The 24,224-nt window shown below is 44.8% G+C and overlaps 1 protein-coding gene across 1 annotated transcript in view; it reads left to right on the top strand.

The window, feature by feature from the left end:
- uvrag (UV radiation resistance associated gene) overlaps window positions 1-21,004 on the top strand; it is a 70,138-nt gene extending 49,134 nt beyond the window's left edge. The window contains exons 14-15 of the mRNA XM_068331336.1: window positions 8,868-8,959; window positions 18,780-21,004. Of these exons, the coding sequence (XP_068187437.1) occupies window positions 8,868-8,959; window positions 18,780-19,557 (870 nt within the window). The 3' untranslated portion in view covers window positions 19,558-21,004. The remainder of the gene's footprint in view (window positions 1-8,867; window positions 8,960-18,779) is intronic.
- The last annotated feature ends 3,220 nt before the right edge of the window (window positions 21,005-24,224 follow it).

A 24,224-nucleotide genomic window follows, 5' to 3' on the forward strand; every position in this document is an offset into this window, starting at 1 on the left:
CAACACACATATAAAAAAAGATTTCCCTTGTAAAATACCACAACACTTTTATTCCAAATAATAAAATGTGCCATCAGACTCTTAAAATAATGTTTTAATGACCATATTATTGAAAAGGCATTCTACAAGTAGGGCAAAGTTTCTTGTGCTTGTTCTGGAACAGCTACCTTCATTACCCTTCCTCGCTCAGGAGAAGACATTAGACCTGTGCTGACTCTCAGATCCTTCTGTTTATGTTACGTGACTCATCACACGTCTTTTACCTTTCACCATTTGGCACCATTCACTATTTAGACCACAAGAGCATCTCTGTATGCTTTGAATTTTAATCTACAAAGCAGTGAATTAGCATGTTCTGTTGGTGTGCCTCATCCTAGTACCAAGAGCTGCCATTGAGGATTGATGACAGTCCAGCATGCCAATGCTGCTAACAGGAAGTTGACCTCGGTGTTGTGACTTCACAGATGGGGTCAGCCTTGTTGGTGTTGGGTTACTTCGCTGCGGTAGCTCAGCTGGAGTGCCGGGGGTCGTTAAACCTGAGGGCCGCCTCACCTCGAGGACTGTGACTCGTCCAATAGGTGTCACTGTGGCACATTTGTAGGCTTTTCCTTGCTGACATGTCCTCACACCATATAAATAACCGCATCATGAAGGGTTAAGACTGCTGGCATGGCCGTACCCACCTTGGACCCTCCCTAGAGTGATTAGGGTAAGAGGAGACCATAGCTGATCTCTTGTCACCGGTTGTCCCCCCTAACTGAATTTCCTTTTCATCTCACACAGTCTTTCCCCTAATTATGTAAATCTGTTGACCGAACTTGGCGGCAACACGATACCCACCAAAGTGTAACAACAAGTAATGCGACGGAACAATCTGGTTTGAATTAGGGCCGCATTTGATTCGGACTCCAGCACAGTGAATACACCACACCTGTATTGCATTACCACAGAGTGGAGGAGACAGAAAAGGAGGGGAGAGCAGAGAGAATAAATGCAGCACAGTTAAAGTATGTTAAATGAAGTGGAAGAACTGCAATATTAAAAACTGTTTTATTACACGCTTGTTTGACATGGCAAGACAGACAGGAAGTACAAAGAATATTACATTTCATCTTTCAAGGAAATGGTTAAACATATAGAAAATGACGTACATAGTTCCCATGGACATGCAAATGATGGATTTACTTTGTTTCCTAAATCTCTCAAAATGATAAGGTAGCTGCCGAAGTCAATGGCTTAGTCAAACACCCTAATCTTAAGCACACTGCTCCGTTATCTACAATCTGTTCGTCTGGAGGTGTGGATGTTTTTCTGAATGTGAAAGATTTGGAGAGCTTCTCTGGAAGTCAATAAATGTCACAGTTGGAAAGAATGTACTTTTCATGGCCTGTGTGACGTCATCCTGGAGGCGTGGTAGGATGGTCGACCAGGAATGTCACCAGATTTCTGCCTTGTAGAAGTGGCACCAACTAAAGGCCATCTTTTCAGCTGCCTTGTTTGAAATACCTGGACACACCAATAGTGAATATGAGATTGTATGTTCTGTTAAATGATTGCAAATCTCAGAATTCTGTATTAAAGAATTCACTGTGTAGACATTGTACAATTTAATTTATAATACAGTATTTTCCGCATTATAAGGCAAACCTAAAAGCCTTTATAATTTTCTCAAAAACCGACAGTGCGTCTTATAATCCAGTGGGCCTTATTTGTGAAATTTTTTTGAAATAGGCCATTCATTGAAGGTGCACCTTACTGTATAGTCCAGTGTGCCTTATAGTGCAGAAAATACTGTACTTAAATCCAAATCTAATATAATTTCATTGATGGACTAATGTTTAAATGTATACTGTGTTTATCATTCAAACTAAATTAAGAATTTCCAATTATTAAAACTGCATTTAAAAAACAACACTCATGTAATTTCATTTACACATATTGACTCCGCGTGGTTTAAAAAAAAAAAAACAGACTTGAGTATGACCCAAATGTACTATAGTAATAGAAGTGAATGTCAAATGTGCATGTATTTAAAATGAATAGTTTTGGCCTGATAAAAGCCGTAGACTATCAGTCACTTTTTGATGGGCCTGTGATTGTTAATGGCCACCTCCATTAATCATGCCGGTCCCTTTGAAAGCTGTTTCTCATATGCTTCCTTGTTTACACTGAGGACTGCTCAGCCGATGTTTGGCTTTGGTTGCTACATCCTGAAAGTATTATTTATCCTTATCTTTTCCAAAGTCTACTGCAGGTGGTTGTTTCAGTCGAGATGATTGAATGAGTTATATTCACAGTAATTAAAACAATGTTTTAAAGACAGCTTAGCTGGGGTCAATTATTTCTATTTATCACTAATGTCGACACATTTCTGGACCTGACAGGAGCACTTTAACACAGAGTCAATATTTAATATAAACAAGAATGACTTTATCTAACTTCTGTCCAATCAGTGCGAAAAACACAAGAAGCTGGCAAATAGAAATCTTTCAGTTTGATTTTAAAGTAATCTCTTACCATTGCCGGTTTTAAAGAGTTTCTACACTATGCTTGTGTTGGATGTTCCTTCCTTTAAATATTTTTATAAAAGTAAACTCCACACGTAGCCTCTTGGAACATTTAAGCCAGGATGGCCAGTCATTTCTCTTCAGGTCTCTGCTGTAGCGATCATGTTAAACTGTCAACATTTGTCTCAGATTATGTGGAGATGTTGATTTTATTCAAGTTCTAGTTCAGAAAATGAGTAACAGTTTTTGCGAGCCACGTATTAGATGCCGTGGAATCTTCCCTTTCTAAATATGTGGGAAGATACTGTCTCTTGTAAGCAAAGTCTGTGGTATTTATGACTCCAGATTGCCAGTTTGGCCTAAAGAGATGACGATGGCGATGATGATGACTGCAGCATTTCTTCAAGGCCGGGGAAGCAAATGTGCGCTATGAATAAATTGCACGACTCTAGCCCAACTCAAACAACTTTTCAGCTCCATTTTGTATATTTACTGAGACACATGAAAGGCCGCAGTGATTAATCAAGTTGGATTTCATATTCCTTGCTCTACCACATGATTGTTGTGGTTTTGAGCCTCGATTGCACCATGTGGGGTTTTACCCACCGTTATCCAACACCAAGCCAGACATGTAAAATCTAAAATAAGCAGGTCAGCCAACAAAAACCAAGAATAATGATGATAATGACAAATAATATTTTTATTTTCATTCTGTTGTATCAAATTTTATATTCTTTCACTTCAAGCCACAGCTTCCATTTTGTTTGCAGAAATTTCAGAGGCATCCTGGTAAATATTTTACCGTCAATTATTGAACAGATGAGTGAAGGCTGCATGCAGGATTTCTTGCAATCATACAAGCACTGCACTCCAAACACAATCAAGGATGTGTCAAATCTACCCATCATGTGTCGTATTAATTAATAGAAACAAACATGGGAGTCTAAATGGTTCCTGTCTGCTGTAGATCCAAAAGCAGTTTGAAATATGGACTCATCAGGCCACAAGTTACTTTTGCAAATTGCATTTTATAGACACAGCGATGAACTGTCTTTACCGGGAATGTCTTTCTGAAGGCTCTCAGAGCCCAAGCAGTAAAACCCTGTCAATCGTCATAGCTTTTAATGTCTGACAAATCAAAGGTCTGGGGCATTCTTTGTTGGATTATCTGATTTTTTTAAACCATATTTTTCATTGAAGATTGTAAAATCCTTACATTCCTTGAAATTTAGCCTCGGGAAATGTTCAGAAAGTCTTGCACTATTTGCCCATGCCATTTGGGAACCTCTCTCAATCCTTGTTAGTGAGCAACTAATCCTTTTATGTATGTTCCTTTCATACTCAACCATGATGCTTTCACCTGTTACCAATTAACCTGTTGCCTTGTGGAATGTTCTACACAAGTGTTTTTTGAACATTCCCAACTTTCCCAGTCATTTTGTTGTCCCAGTGTGGGACAGAGTGATTAGTAAGTCCCTGGATTCTGGTTTTATTTAGCCAGCATCTTAACTTTTTTGAACCAGGTTTATTGGTAAATGTTTCAAAAGGTCTTGTGTTTTAATTTCTCTTAAGGAATGATTTTGTTGCACCTGGTTCCTAGAATTTCTTAGTCACAAGATAAAAGCAACTGATAGCCGCTTGTTTTGTGTTAGGAAGGATTATGGGGAAAAATGACATCTGAATATCTTTAATGTACTTCCTCAAGGCCACTTTCATTCATTTTATCCAAATCCATTCGGATTAAATGTTTGGGTAACATTGTTTGTTTCATATAACTCACATATGTGTCAAAATGCTAGAAGCTTAACTAAATTAGTGTGCAACTTAATGCACAACTTCCAGAGTGAACACCTCCTCCAGGGCCAGATGTTTCTTCACGTCTTGTTAGTCTGCTTGGGCCAGTGGTAGTGCAGTAGTTTCTATATCATTTAGACATTTCTTTACCTTTTTTAAAAAAAAAAATCAAGGATCTGCAACAAAGGTCATGCTTTCTTTCCCTTCACATGACTGGTCAACTAAACGTTGTGGAAATCTGTCCAGTAGTGTTTGGATTAATCCTCAGGTAATACCTTGATTGATGAGTTCAGCCGGTTATTGAAATATCGAAACAATAAATCATTCAGAAGCCTCTGTGTACAAACATCCAGTGTTGCGTCTACTGAGTTGAGATATCTATTTTCTCAAAGACACTCGCCATGAAAAATTTGGCAGGATCTGTGGTGCTATCCGTCATTTTTCTCTGCATCGGTATCATTCACTTTTAAAATATTCTTCCTTCAGCCGTGTTTTTTTTTTTGTTGTTGTTGCATTTGCTGCTCGTATGTCAGATCACTCACCTTAACCAGAGGAGGCAAAGCCCTGAAATATTGTCAGTGACAGGTTATCTCCCAAAGCTCCAGCTCTGTACATGGATCCATGCATGAAGACTAATGTCTGCCGCCAGCCCACAGCTCCACCAGAGGGATGGTGGAGGGAGGGACACCTGGTTAGCCCCTCTATAGCACACCGTCATAGGATCTAATGAGCTCCCTGATTATCCTCCCCAGGGAGGATATAAAACCTATGTATCCCGTAAAATAACTAGTTCTATTTTTGCCCCAGTGGACAGAAACCTGCTGATTGTAAATCACAAGGTAATTGTATCAGGATTCTCCTGAGTTTGATTTGGAGAATTTTAAAAACCCCTTGACAAGTAAATCACGGGGCTCTTGATGGAAATGTCTTCAGTTGCTCATCTTCAAAGATAGAAGACCGCTTGTCAAGCGATGCTAATCATGTGCATCAGTTGAACCTTTGTAGCTCCCACGCTGACCTCATAGCGTAATAGGCAGGGAGAGGGAGGCGTGCAGTTACCTGGGCCACCCTCCTGCACAACTTCATCAGCAATAGAGCTCAAATTTCTCCTACATCCCTCCCACATTCATGGTCCGATCTGAGGGTGATTAATACTGACAAACTGGAGGAAACAGTAATACCAGGCAGAAGCCAGGCTGTGTTTGTTTAGCATCTGTACAGAGCTCAAGGCAAACAAGCACACTTTGCCAAATGATGGGTGGCATGTGCTGTAAACTGACTGGTTCCCGGCGGCTCTAGTCTGTTTGAATGTGTTTATGTGTGGTCATGGCTCCAGTGGATTGGCGAGCTGGGACTGTATATTCTGCTGCATTCTTTGGGTTGTTATTTTATCATCGAGGGGGAAGAGGATGAGTCCTCAGCTTCTAAGATGTGACAGGTCAGTTGAACATCTTGTACCAAACCGTGCAGTTGATTACCCACCAGGTATTCTAAGAGACTCTGAGTGGGTCTTGTTGAATAGGCAAACAGGGAAGGGAGTGTCCAGACACAAAGGTGTGAGCAGGAACGAGGAGACCTGGCCAGATCTGTTTCACTATGTCATCATGTGAAAAGATCCCCGGTGAGTGCCCCCCTGCTCCGCCCCCTCCCGTCCGAACGCCTCTCGCCTTTCAGCTGACCTCAATGGGCCCTGGGAATTTCTCACCACGATCTGGTAAGCCCCATTACAAAGAACCCCGTGGCCAGCTTGAAAGCACTCTTCCATGCACACATACTCACGCAAAGGAGTCCACCGGCATTCATCACAGTGATGTATGAAAGGGAAACCAGAAATGACAAGCTGTCTCAAGTGGACAGATTCGGAGCAATTTGTATAATCTGGTCTGGAGATGTTGACATAGAAACATTCGGTTTCTCGTTGCCGTGTTTGTATAAAAACTCAACATAATTCTTATTCAACTGGGTTGGGAAGTTATGCACAAATTTTGATTTCAGAAAATTTGTTTTCACTTCATGTCTGGTACAAGACATGAGCTTATATCAGTTGGAAATAACTCCTAAAGATTGGTTTGTGTTTACAGTAACAATCTGAACGCTTGGCTGTTTCCATCCGGCAGTTAAAGCTATTGTAGAACAGAAGATTGGAAGGCGAACTTTGTCTCATGAAGCTCCATTTCTTCCTCTTTCCCAACACTCTCTTCTCGCTCTTCCTCCAGATGACACTGCTGGGTTACTAATGTATGTTTTTCTGCTTGTGAGCGGGGAAAGAAAGGAAGGAGGGGGTGTTCGATGGCTGCATATTTGACGGCTAGCATCCAGGATATATGCCTTCCCAGGACGAAGGCCACGATCAGCATGCATATATACACATAGAGTGCACTCTGAGGAGAAACCTAGTGCAGCTTCCTTCAGGGAGGGCCGTAGCAGTTTATGAATATTGATGGAGTCTGGCTGCTCAGTGTTGGGTCAGCTGTCGGACTGCAGGATTCAGTCTTCCATACTTTTTGAATATGTTTAACACATGTCATGACAAAGACACTGTGAAGCATCAGTCACCTCAGCACTGTTGGCTCCAATTTGCTGCCAATCACACACTTAGCTCAAGTGTTGATGGTGCCCACTGGCAGAGGTTTGGCAAAAGCCCGAGCGAACATGTAGGTAGCGTAACGAACCTCTCCAAGTTCGCTTGTCGGAGACATCCATTATGAAGGATCTAGGAGTTACTAAGCATCTGCTAACATCCGCCTATTTTTTAATTCCCTTCAATGGGCTCCATAGTAATGAAGTGTGCCCAGAGCATGCCAGTGATGTCACCCATCACTCTCTTGTCTTCACCCATATCCAGTTTCTGGGTGCTAGGCGCTTGGCAAGATCTATTCCCACAAGGAAAATAATAGCAGGCACATGTACAAATGCACACTCATGCTCCTTCTCTCTCCCACACACTATCACACACACACACACACACACAGCCATGTAATTTGACATAGGGCTTCTTTCAGACACGCACTGTGGTTATTACACACACCTCAGAGTTCAGGCCAAGTAATGGGACTTAAAGATAGCATTTTGTTACGCTCGCTAACTGAGAATCAAAGAAAGCACACACTACGTCAATCAAATGACATCCACCTTGGCTGAAGACGTATTTATTCTTTACTAATATCTGATTTCTGATTCATACTAACTGTAACCTTGAGATTTCCACGGGACTGAGGTATTCCTTTTTTTAGCATCTGGCCGCAGAACAAGCAAGCCCCCCTGCCTGATTTTTGCTATGCTCTTTCAGTCTCCAAACTCGTGCCATTATTGATCTTGGCTTTCCGTTTCAAACCCAATTCCGTTCAGCCATCCCTGTGGACGGCGGAGCGCCGTCATTTGGTCAGACCCCGCGGTTTTACTCCAAGCCATGAATAGATCTCTATGTTGTTCTCATAGTTTTTGGATCCTTCCATCACCAGCTGCGCTCCAACGTGACACTCCTTGTCCGACGCCCTCTATCTGAGCCTCTTTTGATAAAGCCCTCCTGATACCGTCGTGACTGTTGTTCCTATGGCGCCTTAATAGACGCGGATTGTTCAAGGCCAGAACACACGTGTACAAACATACAGGATCACTGATACAAAGATGTGAAGACTTTGTGCATGTTTTATTAATAACATGCAGTTTATTAGGATATACTGTATATTTCAGCATGTTTGAAGAAAACAGTTGGTGATACGTTTAAAGGTCATGTGACCACATCTTTGCAGGCTGCTTAATTTCTTTGAGGTGCATTGTTCCTTTGCAGTCCATCTCCTCACCAGAAGTATGTGTGTGTGTGTGTGTGTGTGTAAGAACCAAACATGTTGCCATGGCGCCCGGGTGGAAACAAACAGATGTCAGCTGGTGCAGGCGGTGTGTGTGACAGAGAGGCCTGGGAGAGATACGCCGGACGTGCGGCGTGATGCTCCTCTGCTGTTCGGCGATATAGGTTAAATAAACTCCCCGGACAAGAGTTGGTTTGCTGTGACATCACTCAACTGTTAGTGGAGATATTTCTGGCACCAGCGCTGGATTTAAAATAAGCTCTTCTTGTTTTTTAACATCAGATTTGATGCTGGCGTCATGGAATAAAGCACTCCGCTGAAGAAGCGAGCTCTTAATCCCAAAATCTAGTCCTCAGTCGACCAAAGAGAGATGGGAGATCACTTGAGGGTGCAATGGGGTTTCTATTGGGATCTCCTTGCCCCATTTCATCCAGATGTTTAATGCTGAGTTTGGTTTTCTCGCCACCCGCATCCCATCCCCTGTCTTTCCACACACCTTACATATTAGTGTCTCTTATCGGGGACGGCTGCCCATTGTGTGTCCAGATGAGTAATAGTCTCGTGGGGAGAGTTGAAGTGTGTCATGGTGAAGGAATGCAGACATTCCCCGTAGGTGGTATTTCTTTCTTCTCCGAGCGATATCCAAACACGGCGAACCTGCATATGTCTGAGTGATTCTCACTGGTGTTAAGTCCACCACACGATAGGGAGGCGGCTTGAGGTTAATTACTCTGCATGCTTCCCTTTTCTCTTGCAGCTCCGGTATCAACATGGCTTGACCACGCCAGACCTGCAGCAGACGCTACCCAACCTGAAGCACTTCCTGGAGCATGGCCTGCTGGTCCGATGGTGAGTCTCACAAAGACACTCAGATATTCCTGAGTGACATCTGTATTGACAGATGAACAGATCAACAAACAGATGAAAAAGCATCAATGCAACAAGTAGGTCAACAAATGGGATGTTATTTTTCATTGCATTTATTTAGAGTTCCTATAAAATACCAGGTTTTGTCCATGTCCTCGTTTAATTCAATTCAATTCAATTGAATTCAAGAAACTTTATTTGTCCCCAAGGGGCAATTGAAAGCACATAAAGCAGTAAAATACACCATAAACAGAAATGTATAATATCAACAGGTATGTTCAACGAGCTAATAAATATATAAAAACAGTAAATATGTAAAACTAGAAAGGTTTTGGGTGATGATACTTTTGGCCTGAGGTAATGGAAATCCACACAAAGGCCTAAGTTGTTGAATTTACCACACACGGTTGATCTGGAATAATAAGTGGCCTAAACAAGAAATATAATAAAAGCTATTAATGTTTGAACTCAAACGTTTGGATTCCCTAAAGTGAAAGCCTCAGACTGCAGGTGTACGAGTCGTCATGTCCCAACAGTCCTTTGACTTACACGAGCTGATAACAGCCGGTCATAGAATTCTTTATTGGTCATCTGCTCCAGGCACACGATGTCTCCCCAGAACAGGAATACGCCCATCCATCCACTCCGCCTGTCTGCTGTTATGAAGGTGATTTATAGCGACTTCAACCAGGACTCTGATGTGGATCCTATTTTATGGAGAAAATATTTTCTGGTTTCCCTCTGATGTCTGTGGGAGCTCAGTGGGAATTCTGTGATTTACAGTGGGTACTGATGGACAGATGGACAGCTTTACTTGAAGTAGAAGTAACAAAGTCCTAACCATAGCCACCGCTGGCTAGTTAGCACATATAGCCATTTAGTTGGTGGTCCTTTGCGGAATCGCCTCGCTCTTGTCCAGTGGCACTTCAAGCTCCCAATCCAAGCAGAGTACGTTGATGGGATGGCATCTGCATGACTAGTGGAGCTAAACAGCCAACAGTCTAAGCTATCAGCCTGTAAAGAGTTATTTTATACATAAGCTACAAGCTACTGTCTAGTTCCTCCGAAAACAGAGGAACTAGATAGTAGCAGATCAAGAGGAGCTCTTCCAACAGAATGTTGGTCCGACACAGAACGATTTCTAAATATTTTTTTTGACCTTTGTAACGAGCCGCACACATTACCCTTTCAAAAGGCAAAGTTTGATGAGATTTGCAGCAGCTACTTTGTCCCAGTGAAGTGGAATGCTTAGATCTCTGCCTCTGGCCTGTAAGTAACCCTTCACCAAACCTGGGGAGTTGGTCTTTGTCAGGCTTCAGCTCCACTGCCCTATAAAAGAGAAAGACCTCTTTGATCTCTACCCCTCTCCCAGGGTCAGCAAAGGGGAAAATGTGTATTACACACATTAATTGAATAATCTTTTGTTTTGAAATGAAAGAAGTCTTGAAAAGCCTGAGCTCTACGCCAACCCCCCGCCCCCCAATTTAATGGGAAGTGGAAGGGCCCAAAGATAGATGAGATGAAAGTGTGGCTCGTGAATGCTGAAGATGTGTGTATGTGTGTGTGTTTGTGTGTGTGTGGTTGCTGGATGATGATGTTATAAGGTCAAAGACACACTCCTGTGTAACGATGACACAACAGGAACTGGTACAACAGCTTGTCTGACCTGAGATCAGCTGGGAATGAAGAAAAAAAAAACCCCCACAGAGCTTCAGTTGATCACACTGACATCACGTAATGTCAAGTCTTATACTTCTAATTCTCTCTTATTATATCAAGTCTTAAAAAAGTCAGAGGAAATGACATTTTCTTAATTTCCTTGATAAATCAAATCAAATAATAAACTATCCATCCATCCATCCATTCTCTTCCGCTTATCCGGGGTCGGGTCGCGGGGGCAGCAGCTTAAGCAGGGAAGCCCAGACTTCCCTCTCCCTAGCCACTTCATCCAGCTCCTCCGGGAGAATCCCAAGGCGTTCCCAGGCCAGCCGGGAGACATAGTCTCTCCAGCGTGTCCTGGGTCGTCCCCGGGGCCTCCTCCCGGTAGGACGTGCCCGGAACACCTCACCAGGGAGGCGTCCAGGAGGCATCCTAACCAGATGCCCGAGCCACCTCATCTGGCTCCTCTCGATGCGGAGGAGCAGCGGCTCGACTCTAAGTCCCTCCCGGATGGCCGAACTCCTCACCCTATCTCTAAGGGAGAGTCCGGACACCCTACGGAGGAAACTCATTTCGGCCGCTTGTATCCGGGATCTCGTTCTTTCGGTCACGACCCATAGCTCGTGACCATAGGTGAGGGTAGGAACGTAGATCGACCGGTAAATCGAGAGCTTTGCCTTTCGGCTCAGCTCCTTCTTCACCACGACAGACCGATACAGAGTCCGCATCACTGCAGACGCTGCACCGATCCGCCTGTCGATCTCCCGTTCCATTGTACCCTCACTCGTGAACGAGACCCCAAGATACTTGAACTCCTCCACTTGGGGCAGGATCTCATCCCCAACCTGGAGAGGGCACTCCACCCTTTTCCGACTGAGGACCATGGTCTCAGATTTGGAGGTGCTGATTCTCATCCCAACCGCTTCACACTCGGCTGCGAACCGTTCCAGTGAGAGTTGGAGATCACGGCTTGATGAAGCCAACAGCACCACGTCGTCTGCAAAAAGCAGAGACGCGATACTGAGGCCACCAAACCGAACACCCTCAACGCCTTGGCTGCGCCTAGAAATTCTGTCCATAAAAGTTATGAACAGAATCGGCCATAGGCCGCAGTTCGATGATCGACTTTGTGGTCGTGTCATCGGACTTGCGGCCGCATGTCTTGGACACTCGGGTGAAGAGAGGGGCGGAGCTGTCAACCGATCACCACCTGGTGGTGTGTTGGCTCCGATGGTGGGGGAAGATGCCGGTCCGACCTGGCAGACCCAAACGTATTGTGAGGGTCTGCTGGGAACGCCTGGCGGAATCCCCTGTCAGAAGGAGTTTCAACTCCCACCTCCGGCAGAACTTCACTCACGTTCCGGGGGAGGCGGGGGACATTGAGTCTGAGTGGACCATGTTCCGCGCCTCCATTGTCGAGGCGGCCGACCGCAGCTGCGGCCGTAAGGTGGTCGGTGCCTGTCGTGGCGGCAACCCCAGAACCCGTTGGTGGACATCAGCGGTAAGGGATGCCGTCAGGCTGAAGAAGGAGTCCTATCGGGCCTTTTTGGCCTGTGGGACTCCTGAAGCAGCTGATAGGTACCGGCAGGCCAAGCGGAATGCGGCTTTGGTGGTTGCTGAGGCAAAAACCCGGGCGTGGGAGGAGTTCGGTGAGGCCTTGGAGGACGACTTCAAGACGGCTTCGAAGAGATTCTGGTCCACCATCAGGCGTCTCGGGAGGGGGAAGCAGTGCAGCATCCACACTGTATATAGTGGGGATGGGGAGCTGCTGACCTCAACTCGGGACGTTGTGACTCGGTGGGGAGAATACTTCGAAGACCTCCTCAATCCCGCAGACACGCCTTCCCATGAGGAAGCAGAGTCTGGGTTCTCTGAGGCGGGCTCTCCTATCTCTGGGGTTGAGGTCACCGAGGTAGTTAAAAAGCTCCTCGGCGGCAGGGCCCCGGGGGTGGATGAGATCCGCCCGGAGTTCCTAAAGGCTCTGGATGTTGTGGGGCTGTCCTGGTTGACACGCCTCTGCAACATCGCGTGGACTTCGGGGACAGTGCCTCTGGATTGGCAGACTGGGGTGGTGGTCCCCCTTTTTAAGAAGGGGGACAGGAGGGTGTGCTCCAACTACAGGGGCATCACACTCCTCAGCCTCCCTGGTAAGGTCTATTCAGGGGTTCTGGAGAGGAGGGTCCGTCGGGAAGTCGAATCTCGGATTCAGGAGGAGCAGTGTGGTTTTCGTCCTGGCCGTGGAACAGTGGACCAGCTCTACACCCTCCGCAGGGTCCTTGAGGGGGCATGGGAGTTCGCCCAACCAGTCTACATGTGTTTTGTGGACTTGGAGAAGGCGTTCGACCGTGTTCCTCGGGGGGTTCTGTGGGGGGTGCTTCGGGAGTATGGGGTACCGGACCCCTTGATAAGGGCTGTTCGGTCCCTGTACGACCAATGTCAGAGTTTGGTCCGCGTTGCCGGCAGTAAGTCGGATTCGTTTCCAGTGAGGGTTGGACTCCGCCAAGGCTGCCCTTTGTCACCGATTCTGTTCAAATAATAAACTACCGGTAAATAAAATAATATAATCAATAATAAATAAACTATATCATTAACTTAAAGATTCTTCCTGGACCCTTTGAGCTCCTGCAGGCTAGCTGTACGAGCTGAACGAGTGACATGTTTTTCTTTGGAGGTAAAATAAATTGCAGATATTGCCCAGAAATAATAGCTGATAGCCAACATATTCATCCAGTCACCAAACCTTAATTGATGCAAATGAATCACATCGAATCATATTTACATCTTTTTGTTTGCTAAGTTAGATATAATGCGTGTAAAAAATTAGCATTGTCTCGCATCACTTATTTGTTTGTTGCTTTTAAAACAGGACAGTACAACACGTGGTGTTTTTTCTTTCTCTTCAATGATCATGAAGATCGGCTCAGTTGCAGTGGATCAATTTGCTGTACTGTCATCTTAAATCCACTCGTGTTTCGTGTCCTCTCTAACCGGAAGACTCCAGACAGAACGAGGAGGTGACCACGTCATTGTAGCGTGTAACAAGGAGGATATACACTCTGATTTTTTTGCTTTTTGCTTTTTGCTTTTCCAAAATCAGTTCCAGTCCTCATTTCACTTTTATTATCCACTCGACATAAAACATGGTGGGGTTATATTTTCAATGGTATGTTTTGATAAAGCCTGAGTTTATGTACATTTTCCAGCACTGGGACCCAACTTATGAACCATGGATGCATCAACAAGCTGCAGGTTATTTTGTTATAGGCTTTCAGTGAGAGGCTAATCTGCTTCCTCCATTCCGAACCTGGCCTTTCTTCCTTCCACGCATCCAAACAGGTATAATGTGATGAAGAGTATGGCCGAGGGCAGTCCTTCCAGAACTGATTTGGAATCTGTTCCTGTAGAACTAATTCAGCATAGATCCAGTCTGCAGGGAGAGCCTTTCCCACAGCGCCAAGAACTCCACAAAGAGAGCGTAGTGGGTTCATCTCAGACATTTTACTCAAACTGGATTGAATAAGGGAGGAAAGCAGAGTTCATGTATGGAAAATGTACGACAAAGTAATTTTTGTACAGCGCGATGCTCGTCTGGCTCACCGTAGATCATATCTGCATTCGTTCCTAAACAGCACTGTCTCAGAAACACATCATAACATGTCATAATGTATACAGTCCAGCTCTGGTGAAAAATTGGCAGTGTTGTCTTTTTTTTTTAATCTTGCTGAAGGATAAGAAGCAGTGGGGGAAATGGTGAATCTATTACTAGGAGGCAGACAGAGACAGTACCAGAAACAGTCTTTGTAAAGTCTGTTGACATCAAAGCAAACGCGTTCAACATGCTCCCATTTGCCGCTCGGCATCCGCTGAAGGCCTGGCAGAGGTTCACAGGGCGCTAATCCAACGCCGGTGCCTGGAAGCAGGGACACCACACGGGGGGGAGTTAAGGTGTGGCACGGTGCCTGGTCGGGCAGATTGATCAGTGCATCTTGGAGATGTGAGCTTCACGGTGTGACCCACCCCCCCAATAGTGTTGTTGTCCTCTGGTCGGAAACAATGTGAACAAAGACTTTTAGCAACATCTAAAAAGTTGTTTTATCACCAGTTCATTTCGTTTGTTTCACAATTCCAAACGTTGGTGCTTCAACATGTTTATAATGGAATTAATGAAGCCCCATGTGTAATAATAATAATAATAATAATAATACATTTTATTTAAAGGATACCATGAGTTTAATAGTGGGTGTTAATTTTGGAGGGATAGGTCAAGAATAGGGACTTCATTGTGCTTGTTTGCCATGTAAAGATATTGTTGCCTTGTGATGAACAGAAGCTCCAGCCCCCCCCCCCCCCCCCCCAACTTCCACCATCACCCAGCACGAGATAAACGGTTACAGAAAATGTTCAGATGGATGGAAGATATTGGTGTTAATAGTCTCCTAAATAGAGAATGATGTCACATCGTCTTAATGTGTGCTGTAGCGTGAACTCCCCTTTGATTTGGAAGCCAAGACGACTGCATGTTTATCCTTTTGTGTGTGTGTGTGTGTGTGTGTGTGTGTGTGTGTGTGTGTGTGTGTGTGTGTGTGTGTGTGTGTTGTGTTTGTGTACTAGTACTGCTTTTCCTAGTTTTTCGCAGTTCCAAGTTGTGCAGGTGGCTGGATTTAAAAAAATCCTGTCATACAGCATCAGCAAAATATAGGAAACAACTGTTTGGTGTGTGTTTGGTGTTAGATGTGTGTTTGGTATTAGATGCGTGTTTGGTGTTAGATGTGTGTTTGGTATTAGATGCGTGTTTGGTGTTAGATGTGTGTTTGGTATTAGATGTGTGTTTGGTGTTAGATGTGTGTTTGGTGTTAGATGTGTGTTTGGTATTAGATGTGTGTTTGGTGTTAGATGTGTGTTTGGTATTAGATGCGTGTCTGGTGTTAGATGCGTGTTTGGGGTTAGATGTGTGTTTGGTGTTAGATGCATGTTTGGTGTTAGATGCGTGTTTGGTGTTAGATGCGTTTGGTGGTAGATGCGTGTTTGGTATTAGATGCGTGTTTGGTATTAGATGTGTGTTTGGTGTTAGATGTGTGTTTGGTGTTAGATGTGTGTTTGGTATTAGATGCGTGTTTGGTGTTAGATGCGTGTTTGGTGTTAGATGCGTGTTTGGTGTTAGATGCGTTTGGTGGTAGATGCGTGTTTGGTATTAGATGCGTGTTTGGTATTAGATGCGTGTTTGGTGTTAAATGTGTGTTTGGTATTAGATGCGTGTTTGGTGTTAGATGTGTGTTTGGTATTAGATGTGTGTTTGGTGTTAGATGTGTGTTTGGTGTTAGATGTGTGTTTGGTGTTAGATGCGTGTTTGGTGTTAAATGCGTGTTTGGTGTTAGATGCGTGTTTGGTGTTAAATGCGTGTTTGGTGTTAGATGTGTGTTTGGTGTTAAATGCGTGTTTGGTGTTAGATGCGCGTTTGGTGTTAAATGCGTGTTTGGTGTTAGATGCGTGTTTGATGTTAGATGTGTGTTTGGCATTACATGTGTGTTTGGTATTAGACGTGACGTGTCAGATAAAGCCCCACTGACTGCTATGAGGGGCTGCATTGTCTGCTTGTTGATGCTGTTGTCGTGCTGCGCTGCGGTGATTCCCTGTCTGCAAAAGGCCAGACAGTCAACAAGTCCTCTTCTGTTAAATCAAAAGTTTCCGCCGTGGTGTGTATCAAATATTTCATAATGTTTGCACGAGTGTTTTCACAGGGATTTCCCGTCGCCGCATCAAACGACCAAATCTTATCTGCTGTTGTTTCTTTTGGCCCTGAAATCGCAGCTCGTTTTCAGGCTCTGGACATGAACGGGGGGGCCTTGTTGCGAAGCCTTTCGAGGGACCGGACAGTGGAAAGGTCTGGATCGCCGAATTCTTGAGTCAGCTTGAAGTACATCAGGTTTAACATCAGTGATGGAAATGAAAAGAGCAGGTACAACAGCTTTGGAGGAGTGAGGGCTATTTCTGGTTCAGCATATCAAGTTTTGATGATTTAGGCAGAGGACTCATAGCAGCATTTACAATGTGCGACAAAATTGTTGTCAGGGTAATGCAAGGGAGCCTGGGGCCACTTAAACCTGCAGACTTACTATAGGTAGGTAGCATGGGATACCAGTGGAGAGAACCCATCACTGCACAGCTGTGAGTCACACATTAGGGATGAGCAACAGGCCTTATTCCCATTAACATGTGTGTGGAGCTGCAGTCATGAATGCCAAAGGAAAAGTCAAAGCTGTCCAGGAAGTTCAAATTCTGTGTCATAAAAAAAAAAAAATGAAATGAGAAATGCTAAAGACGTGGCCAATGGCATCATTACATGCACAATAACAACTGCTAGCAGCATCTCAATAGAACAATAAACGTAGGTTAGCTTGGCTGCAGACATCGATGACACACCCGTTACGCTGCTGCACGATTTGACGCAAACGTAGAACCAACTTAGTGGAACAGGACATCATGGTTCGAAGGAGAGATTCCTCATTATGCAAAAAGAGATTTGGTGTGATGACATTGATTGACCTTGGCATCGATGAAATGGATTACATGTTAGACACAGCTGGGGGGGGAGGAATAGAGGAAAAATGAAAAATCAAAGCCATCAACTCAGCCGTTGCCGTAAGGACGTTACTCAAACTTTAAGAAAAAAAAAGTACACAATTATCTTGTTATAAATGATGCATTAAACTTTTCACTTGGCGCTCGTCGTCTCCACTTTCCAAACCTGTATTGTGTTTCAAAGAGAGACTGAACCACATTTTCCACTTACTTAAATGATAATTGACTTCTCGTGACATCTGTCTTTATTCCTTCCTGCCAAATCTGGTTTAGGATTTTTTTTTGGAAGCGGCTTCCAGAGAGAACACATGACGGTTCGATCTGGAAAGTCGCAGATACGTGTTTGAGATGGCAAATCATTCAGCTCCTCCCTGTTTGTTCTTTTTCATTTTTCTGCCCAAGAAAAGTAGGTGTTAAAGAGCATTTTTGTTTCTGTTTTTACCCCAGAATGCTTTGCTGCAGAATTAAGCACGCGCTTAATTCTTAAATGATGTGTTTTGATGGATCTGCCAAGTAAAACATGGGTCTGCTCTCCTAATAGGACCGCCTTTGTGGGATCAGGTTGTTACCCCATGCTTTTATTTTGTTAATCCCAACCTTGGTTGTCCATCCCATGTTTGCATCCACTTGCCTCCAGTTAGCTTCAATCTCATTCGTGAGGGACAGAATGTACAAATTGTTATCCCAGGCTGCTTCACGCTGCAGCTTCAGAGCGTGGATGGTTCTCATTTACTATGTCATTGGCAGTTTGAAGCTTGACGTGTTCCTCTTGAAGCTGCACAGGCTTCTTAGTGTAGCGTCCTGCCTGTCAACCATGTCAAGACCACCTCAGCAGGGTGTCTGCAGGGGTCAAGGTCAGGGCTCCCCTCCTTTTTTTTAATTTGTTTTTTTTACAAGCCGTCACGTGTGCAGCGATGGAACGGATCGGGAAGCGTGTTTAATCCACAATAACGTGTTGAATATTCAGTACTGATGTGTATGTTTCACGTTGCCAAGAGGCGGGGGGGGGGGACTGACTAGGACATCTGTTGTGGCTGCATGTGCTGCTAAACAAGTGGAGATTTGTCCTCGGGTCTTTAGCAAACACATGTGGACGTCCACAGATCTCTGGGAACCCCTGCTTTACCTTTGACCCCAACAGCTCACTGCCTCGGCGGCTCGGATAGCGCGATGGTCACGTTAAGCAAACCGCTAAATCCTTCTGGGATCCTGGCCTTGGCTATCGGAAGAGGCAGGGAGGCCTCCATTTAAGTAAATTTATGGCTCTAGTGCTGGGATGGGGTGGGGTATCCCGAAACCACAGTCTGTTATCTGTTATGGAGGAAAATGTCTGACATACTTGGGTGGACACATACTGCGAGCTAAGAGCTGCAGCTGTTTCTGTCCAGGATCAAGGGAAGAGCGTTGGGTGCTGGGGGTGGAAAAGGGGGTGCAAATGACATCAACGGACTACCGGGTACTCGGGTCGTACCGATCGTTTCTGTGGGCCATCGATGAATTTAAACAGAATCCTGGTCGCCATTGCTCACATTTACGTCCTTGTCTTTCTCTGTCTTCTCCTCAGTGACAGACATCACGTCTCCAGCGCCATCCCAGTGCCGAACAAATCGCAGCTTGGTTTGTCTGCCGCCTCCGACATCGGCTACCCCTGTCACACCAGCTCTCCGGACCGAGGCCTGAGGAAGAGGGCGAGCTCCGAGGCAGACAAGCCCAAATGCAAGCCGACTCCCCCGCCCAGCTACAACACAGCCACGGCTGAAGACCATGCCCCGATGGGTTTGGAACCCCCCTCGCCTTCGGCCGGACTGCTGTCGTCCCTTGCCGCCGACATGGCGTCGCTTAGCCAAGCCAAGACTGTAGATGCCAAAAAGGGGGCAGAAGAGGAGGAAGGTGGGGAGGCGGTGGATGTGGAAAGAAACCGAAGCACTGATAGCGAGACTAAAGAGGAAGACACTGAAGAGCAACCAGTTCGTCGAACAAGCAAGCCCATCTCTTCTGGTGAGGAAACGGTGGCCCCCAGCCTGCACACGGGTGCCATGAACGGCTGTTTGATAGCAGATAAAGCGTCTGTCAGCCTGGTCCCAGAGCTGTGCTGCACTGTGGAACAAGCTGAGGAAATCATGGGCACAGAGGCCACCAGTTTAGGATCGGGGCTGTCGGACGAGGCCCGAATGGAAGACTTCCGCTCCATCCCCGTGGAACACGCCGTTGCCGTTGACAGCGATGAACAGGTGCTGGGCGAGCTGGACGTCGCCGGCTTCGAGGAGTTCTCCAGGCGCATCTGCGCGCTAAACAAGAACATGTCCAGCTTCCGCAGACCAAGAAAGAGCTCGGATAAGTGAGTCGGACGACCCGAGTGGAGAGGAAGGCGTAGAAAAAGTTGCACATGGACAGATAGGAATTAAGGACGAGAGTGATTTCGCCATTATATTATAGCAGCATCAAAAATGATTGGAACTATTATGGAATAAGGTTCAACTTGCACTTATTGTAAACATTTCCATTGCAGTCTTTAAAACATCACAGAGAAGTGTAAGTATTGGGACAGCAGGCTTTAGGTTTTTTTTTTAACAATTGATCAAAAATAAACCATAAATCAAACATAGACAAATTATTCAGCCTCCAATTGTACTCCAGTAGTTGTCAGTGATTGTGGGACCATTAATGAACAGAAAATGCACAAAACAATGCAAATCACTGGCACTTTGTTTTTCAAAAACTTGCTGCAGTAACAGCTGTCAAAAATACAAAAATCCTCTCTAAATTGCAAATAAGCAGTAAATCAAGAAGCAGGAACCAAAGGTGACTGAAACGGTAAATCAATCATCAGCTCGTCTTGGCAGCTCCATCACAAAGCCTGCTGTCCCAGTACTAAACCAGTGCGTGAACACTTCCTGTTTCAGGGTATATGACGGGTGTGTGGAGGAGGATGGGATGCATACGTCACTGGTTTCTATCGATCCCACCAATGACCTTCAACATGGCAGGATTTTCCTTCCATAAAGCGAGGTGGGAACGGAAGCCCCGGTAGTCCAGCCGGAGACCCCCTCAGCTGGGACAGTGTTCATCTCCTCCTGACCCGACGCGCAGTTGTTTCTCATTCAGGGCTTAAGACTGTGGAGGGCGGAGCTTACTGCACAAGCAGGGATACGGTGCAATTGCCTTTCCATCTCCCACGCCCCCTTTTTTTTTTTTTTTTTCTTTTAATAACAATGTTAATATAAAGTCCGCTGATTATCATGTTTGTACACCAAAAAATTGAATTGAGTTTTTTGTTCTGTCGGAACGTCTCACTCAGGCTCTACCGTGTTAATACCGAGTCCCTCGATCCCGTTGTGGTTTTATCCCTTTGTGCTGAATGCTTTCTTGCACTGGTGTTCAAATTCATTGCATAATTTATGTCTCTCAACAACTGTGTGATTTGTTTCGGACGACACCAACAACTTGTTGTATTTTCACTCATTATAATTACTGTTAATTGTTATACTGACATCATAACCGGCGTCTGGGTCCTGATGTGGACAGCTGCTTTGCATCGGTCGCCTTGGTAAATTAGGACTTTCTGCAAGAGATCCAGTTCTGCGGTCCAGGTCCAGCTTTGTGATCCGGATCCAGCTCTGTGGTCGCTGACTGCTGAGAAGTATTGTATTTACAAGTAAAAAGATAAGCCAGGCTTGATCATTTCCATAAACTGCTACACAGTTCAGTAAGTGACCATGTAAATATACTTTTGTATGGATTTGTTTTTGTTATTAAAGACGTACAGTCCAATGGCATGTATGTAGCCCCCTTTAAGAGTGGTCTGACTGTTTGTGTGGGTGTCCTCAGCTCAGGATAAATTAATCCGAATATTTGGGACATGGTGGAAGTGATAAAGATGAAGAAAAGCTTTCTTGAAAACTCAAAGCGAGAGTCCAGTCTTGCTAACTGCTGTCAGGATGATGCATCAGCTAACGTCTTTGATGTTTTTATTGTGATCACATTTATATTGGAGTGATTTATTTTGTCCGAACACCTATAGTCATCTAGTTTAATGCAAAACAGCAAAAAAATCAAATGCAGAAACCTCAGCATTCTTAATCTTAATGCTTCTTTAATTCTAACTAATCCTTTACCTGTGCAGGTAAATTTATCAGGACATAAACAGCAGTTCAGCTGCAGAGTTGATTCCTTTAGCGGTTATTAAAACGCTCTTTCTTTAGAGTCATTTAAGGACGAGATTCCAGTTTCATCCTCTGCACCACCTACAACATTCATCTGGAAGGACTGGAATCCTAATCTTCCACGCTTCAAACATCACATCTGGAATATTTTACATGTAGTTCAATATAATCCAATCAGATAAGAGGCGTTTCAGAAACACGCTGCACCTTACATTCCTGTTCATTACCAGATAGGATCAATTTCAGTTGCTTCAAATACAACTCTGTTATAAAATGTCCGTTTTAATCACCACTGAGTCGGAAAAAGCCCCAAACGTGGATTTTCAATCCAGAAAAGCAGATATTTTGAGACAGGCGCTGGGATTCTATCCATGGTTCCGTGTTATTCTGGTGACCGGTCATTTCACCAGAGGAACGATGGATGATCCTCTGGTTTATTTTAGATTCCCATCATCTATGACCTCCACCTATGACGATATATTTTGGTTGGTTTGTCAGCAGGATTACACAAAAACTCCTGGACAGAATTCCACAGGTCATGGTGGAAGGATGGAGCGTGCTCCAGGAAAGAACCCATTAAATTCTAGTGCAGCTCCAGATAATAAAGCAGATCTACGGCCTGGAGATAGAGCACTTTTTAATACTTTTCCCAATTAGACAAAACCCACAGAACCAATTTCCCTGAACCAGACTTGTTCTGACCCGGTGGAGGAATCACTGGAGCGGCTTCAGTCGCTTCTAAATCTCTTTCCCTTCGCTCACATGTGGCTGTAACATGTGACTAACCTTAATAATGAAGTAAGCCCTTCTGCATTCCTTTACCTCATTATGCAAAGTCCATCCTTTCTTGTGGTATTACCTTGTCGCTGTGTTGTCAGGGCTGCAGGTAATGCTCCAATTTGTTCCCATTAAGCAGCGGGGAAAAAAAAAACCAGCAAGCGAAAGCGTTTGGAGCTCGTGATTCATCTCGGTTTTTGGTGGCGATTAAGGTAGCATCAGCTGGCTTTCTCTTTTAGAACCACCTGTCAGCTTTTCCTCATCGTCAGTCATTCTCATTAGGAATTTCAATCATGCAGATGATTGCCCAGTCTGTCCTTCACTGCTTTTCTTTTTCCAGAGTCACATAAAGCGGATTCCTGCTCTATAAGCTCCTCGTGTTGCTCTGCACACTGTTTGCTTTCACCGCTAAAGCCTCTGCAGGTGCCTCAAGGCCTCGACGCTCCGTCTTCTGGGAATGACATTCCATCCCACCAGAGATGGGGACATTTGTGCCCATCGTGGAAAGCAGACCTGCTCTAATCGTAGGATATGAATGCATGCACCTTTGCACAGGTGCATTGGCAGCAAGTTTGCAAATTATTATTGTAGTTTAACGTTTATGAGAGCAAGAAGTGAGGCATTGAGAGTGAGAGTAGACAGGACTTGTTTCCTTACAAAGCCATCTTCATATTTTGGAGCTGAGTGCTCAGTTTCAAGAGTTCAGCACCGTGGCGATGTATAGTCTGCTGTACTGTTCATCATCACAGGCACCTCACAAAATACACACCAGCCAAAGCAGCACTGCTGGCTGTCTAAGCCCCAGTCTCTGGTCTTTACACCATAATGTGCGTCTGTGTATATGTTTGACAGTAAAGAATGAATCCATACGCTCCGTCTTTCCCCTTCCTGCCGTCTCTTCATTATGGATTTAAAAAGTCAGCAGCCAAATTGTCCAATCCGTCTCTTGATGATGACCGTCCTGCGATAACAGCCGAATCCATCTCCTGCAAACATCGTAAGTAGGATTAGGAGTGTGTGCAGTCCATCAGCACCTCGTTTATAAGCAGCCGTATCGTCTGACACGCCGACAGTCCCGGGTCAAAGTCATTCGCCGTCATTCTTGGGTTGCAGTGATACTCTATACTCTTGTCATTACCTGCCCTTCATCATACAGTAGATCCCTCGTCGTTATTGCTTGCGGGTGTCGCTCATTTAGTGTAATCCAGTCGCCGCTACACGTCGGGTTTAACGGCATGAGAGGCGCACTTATTTTTGGAAATCTGGGAACAAACAGATGTCGGGAAAAAAAATCAAGAGTATCTGATGGCTGTGTTGCCTTGTAGTGTATGATAAACGACTATCATGTATCCCCCCGGGGGGGGGGGGGGGGCACGGCCCCAACGCCAGGGGGAGGAGATATGTTTGAGTGTAAATAATTCCTTGTAGGCAGTTTGGACTTGTTTCTTTGCAGATGACTTTAGATTCTTCTGCAATAAAGCTGCAAGAAAGACGGAAGGGGGAGGAGTCTGTAATTTGACACCTGGAAGTGTCAGATTCCAACAGCCAATCACAGTCAGTCAATCACCGCCAGCTACAGGTGCACAAAGTGTGGCATAGACTCATCCACCGCCGATCGAGTCACAATTTTATCGGCAAATCTCAAATTTTATTTCTCATTTAGCTAATTTCTTGGGTCTTGCGCTGACTTCCTGGTTAATATTTCCAGCGTGATGAAACCACTTGTGAAGTCTAGTTATTTAGTCCTGTTTCACAAAAGAAGCACTAATCCTGTAGTTATAACATGTCTTTATGACTAAGATCGCTTTCCCTTTTTGACAGCTAGCTGCTTGTTGCTAAGCTAATTCCGTTTGTTGATATTCTGTTATCGTCTAACTCTTAGAAATAAAGCAAAAATGTTTTTAAAATCTACATTATTCAGGATACGACCTGACTCTGTCTCCGCTCATGTCTTGGCCCACGTTTGAACGTGGCGATGGGGGCAGGGGTCGGGTGTCGGTCCTGGCCGGCGTTCAGCTCCGCGGTTCAGGGGCGACACAAAGGCACGAAGTAGTTTCTCTTTCATTAGC

The sequence above is a fragment of the Antennarius striatus genome, chromosome 13, assembly GCF_040054535.1.
Source record: "Antennarius striatus isolate MH-2024 chromosome 13, ASM4005453v1, whole genome shotgun sequence".
Taxonomy (NCBI): domain Eukaryota; kingdom Metazoa; phylum Chordata; class Actinopteri; order Lophiiformes; family Antennariidae; genus Antennarius; species Antennarius striatus.